This window comes from Meriones unguiculatus, chromosome 4 (genome assembly GCF_030254825.1).
Source record: "Meriones unguiculatus strain TT.TT164.6M chromosome 4, Bangor_MerUng_6.1, whole genome shotgun sequence".
Taxonomy (NCBI): Eukaryota; Metazoa; Chordata; class Mammalia; order Rodentia; family Muridae; genus Meriones; species Meriones unguiculatus.
The window spans coordinates 75,676,413-75,680,582 of NC_083352.1; the positions used below are offsets into that span (position 1 = coordinate 75,676,413).

Sequence of the window (4,170 nt, forward strand, 5' to 3'; positions counted from 1 at the left end):
ATTCTTACCGCTCTGGATCTGCCAGCCCCAACAAAATGTTTGCTGATGTTTTCTCTGAAGTACTTATTTTATTTGGTAAATTTTTTATTTTGCATTTATTCTTTAATATACTTTTTTATTTATTACAGTTTATTCACTTTGTATCCAAGCTGTAGCCCCACCCTTCTCCCTTCCCAATCCTGTCCTCCCTCCCTCCTCTCCTTCCATGTCCCCTTCCCCAGTCTACTGATAGGGGAAGACCTCCTCCCCTTCCATTTCAGCCTAGCCTATCAAGTCTCATCAGGACTGTCTTTCATAGTCTTCCTCTGTTTCCTGGTCAGGCTGCTCTCCCTTCAGGGGAAGGTGATCAAAAAACCAGCCACTGAGTTCATGTCAGAGACAGCTCCTGCTCCCCTTACTAGGGAGCCCATTTGGATACTGAGATGCCACTGGCCACCTCTGTGCAGGGAGTTTAGGTTATCCCCATGAATGGCCCTTGATAGGAGTATCAGTCTCAGAAAAGACCCCTAGGCCCTTGGTCATTTGAATGCTTTCCTTATGCTTCTCAGATTTCTTGCTAAGATCAAGTGTCACTCATTTTTTCATTCATTTATTTATTTTCTCTTCATATCCTAATACTACATATCCTAGTACTTCATATCCTAATACTTCATACTCTAATACTACTGAACATTAATCAACTGCTGCTCACTATTCAAATATTTGTGTTCCTGAAATTAATACTGTATTTGCTAAAGTATGGGTTATTCTTGGAATCAAGATAATCCACTCCAGAAACACCTGAAAATATAGTGAAAAAAATAAGAATATCCACAAGTGGATCCCAGAGAATGATGAGCAGAGAAGCCAAGCCTAACTCTTCTCTTAGATTTGGGAGCTGTGTTTTAGTTATTAATAACATAGCATCATATTTTAGTTCACTGCATCTATCACACCTTGGGCTTATCATCTGTAGAAGAGTATAAATTGCAATATTAGCTTCTTCTGGGTTATATTAAGGCATGTGATTATTTATCAGCACTGTCAATATTAGAAAAATTAACCTCATAGTTCTATTCCTATAGTTATATTATCACTGTAAAAGGTATCCCAGGATAGAGGCAGTGTTTGTGAAATGCAATTTCTGTAAGCAAAACTCACTAAGTCAAATAGTAATCCAAATACTAGATGTGTGAGCATAATGGGAAAGTTTGGGATACAAATAATGAACAAACATTACCATCCGTGGAAGAATCAATCTGATAGAAATGATTAACAACAATAAACAGCACGTTTTTCAGATTCCAATCTCATCTGATCACAGATCAAGTAAATAGTAGTAACAAGAGCAGATAAACTTTACTTAAGGTGAACCTTAGTACTAAGTACTTAACACTAGGGAACCTAGTACTGAATAGTACACTCAGTCTAAACAACAGTTTCTGTTGTATTTCATCCATGTATTTTATGTGTGTGCTATGCTAGAGGAGCAAACAAAATCAGCTGTCTGTTTATAATCTTGTTTTTCCTGTTTTGGTTGCCTCCTCTGTGGAGGACAACCTGTGTGATAACAAAGATTCAAAACAGTACTGATATTTATCTCTGTCCTCATTATTGGTCACTCATTTTATCTGTTTCCCAAAGTGATCCTATTACTCCGAACACTGTAAACAAGTCATAACATTTACTGTTATCCCTGAATTCTTAATTATTTTATCTAATTCTATCTAATTCCAATTCTATTGAATTCTTAATGAATATTAAGGAAAATGTTTATAGGTACATATACCGATTAAAAGATCTCCCAACTATGCATTTCTGGTATCCCTGATGAAGCTTCAAAATAGCAACAGCACATTTGTTATCATATATAAAGAGGTACAAAACTTCTTTCTGAGGATGAAAATTAAATTATTTCCTTTTTACAAACCAGCAGTGAGAATCTTTCCAAGAGCTTCAAAAACTAAATGGAAACAAATGTGTTTATGTGCCAGAATTATATTATGGGTGTCAGAAATACTTGTATATCCAGCTTGATGGTGCCTTAGGACCTACTTCAGCCAATTTAGATGTAGGATTAAACACAGGATGAGTTTTTTTTTTCATTCATTGATACAAAATATGAATTACTAAAAAATTCAAGTTCTAGTAACATGGCCTGTAGATAACCTATGGCAAGAAATATGATTATTATAAAACTTCAGTTACATCTAAGGCTCTTTTCCAGGAACTAATGTTCTTCACAATATTTTTGTTTTTTCCAAGAAATCTGTTCATGCTCTTACCTATTGTGATTAATATCCATTTAATTACATCCTTTGTACATGAACCCAAGTGTTGTACAACATGTTACTGAATAGTAAACTGTGCAGTGATCCATTTGAATGCAAAATACTGTAAGTAAGCATTAAATCTGAGACAGCACTTGATATTCACAAAAAGCTTTATTAGGCATCAACATGAACATAGATCTAGAAAAAGGAGCAGTCATCACTTTTCTTTTGTTTTAAACTCTTATTTTATAAACTATATTCTTTTCTTTATAACAATAAATTTACTTGATAGTTTGAATGTAATCTTTGTTTTCCAACCACACAAGGCAAAATGTATCTAATAAATTTCATAACTACATTTACAAGAAAAACAATCTTTTAAAACCACCTTAATTTTTAAAGCATGAAGAAAAGAAACAATAAAGAACAAAATAATCAATAGAATATGAAATTCCATGAAATGTGTTCTTTTTAAAATTGTAGTAAGCCTTTAAATAGTTCCACATGTTAAATGACTACCTTCAGAAATAAAAGCAATTCTAGACAATTCCAAATGTCTAGGAGGAAGATAAAATGCTGACAATGTTGTCATTTTTCTTTGTTTCCAGAAAAAGAAGATTCCTAATCAGTTCAGAAACCTGTCCAGGTTTCAGATAGCGACTCCTCAGCTTTGACATGGCTGCTTTTACTTCATTATTTCTCAAAGTATAGATTACTGGGTTTAAAATTGGTGTAATGATGGTGTAGAACACAGCAAGGACTTTGTCAACTGAATAGCCACTAAAGGGCCACACATAGATGAAGATGCATGGTCCAAAGAATAGTGTGACCACAGTGATATGGGCAGTTAGAGTGGAACGGGCCTTGGCCATGCTAGCAGAGGAGCGATTCCTAACTGTAATGAGAATCACAGTGTAGGAGACAACCAAGAGGAGAAATGAACTCATGGTGAGAAAGCCACTGTCTGCAACTATTAGTAAGCTGACAACATAAGTATCTATGCAAGCTAGCTTGGTCACCAGTGGGAGGTCACAGAAAAAACTGTCTACCTGGTTAGGACCACAAAATGGCAAGTTAATAGTGAATGCTAACTGGCTCATTGTATGGATGAAACCCACAAACCACGGGATGATGACCAAAATGATACAGACACGGCGACTCATGATTGTCATGTAGTGGAGGGGCTTACATATTGCTACATAGCGATCATAGGCCATGGACACTAGAAGTACCATCTCACCACCAGCAAAGAGATGAACAAAGAAAATCTGAGCCATGCAGGCTTCAAAAGATATAGTTTTTCGTTCAACCAGAAAGTCAGCAAGCATTTTTGGGGTAGCAAAAGAGGCCACACATATATCTATAAAAGACAGGTTTGCAAGCAGAAAGTACATGGGGGTATGAAGTCGAGAGTCTGAAGTCACTGTGAGAATGATGAGGAAGTTTCCCAGCAGTATGGAGAGGTACAACAGTGAAAATATGAGAAACAGGAAAGGCTGGAGCTCCTTTGAACTGGACAGACTGAGCAGCACAAACTCTGTCACGCGAGAGTAGTTTGTCTCCTTCATTGAGTTTGGAAGAGATTTGTCTTCAGTTATCTGAATAGAAACAGAGGAGAAATCAGTTAAATGAGTTTGACTTGCTTTCTCATTTACAGTTCAAATTTTGAAGATTATCCTTTTAATGTTTCTAACATGGAGTTTCTTGGGTTATTAAAAATTGCATAACTAATGCAACAAAATGTTCTATAAATCTAGATATATAAAGTGAAATCATACACAGCTAATGCATGTTTTTGAAAATCAGCAGGCCAGTCATTCTTGAACAGGAGAGAAGGACAGAAATGGCTCTGAGTCCTGCTAGGTGTGTTGCCTGATGATTAGTTTTCAGTTTGTGAAAATTTATTGAAGTATACATT

At 35.9% G+C, this 4,170-nt stretch overlaps 1 protein-coding gene across 1 annotated transcript; it reads right to left on the minus strand.

Moving 5' to 3' along the window:
- Nucleotides 1–2,809: 2,809 nt before the first annotated feature.
- LOC110564964 (olfactory receptor 4K15-like) lies at nucleotides 2,810–3,913 on the minus strand. Its single transcript, XM_021662509.2, has one exon. It carries the CDS (start codon nucleotides 3,818–3,820, stop codon nucleotides 2,810–2,812), a length of 1,011 nt encoding a protein of 336 aa, XP_021518184.1. The 5' UTR covers nucleotides 3,821–3,913.
- Nucleotides 3,914–4,170: the final 257 nt, after the last annotated feature.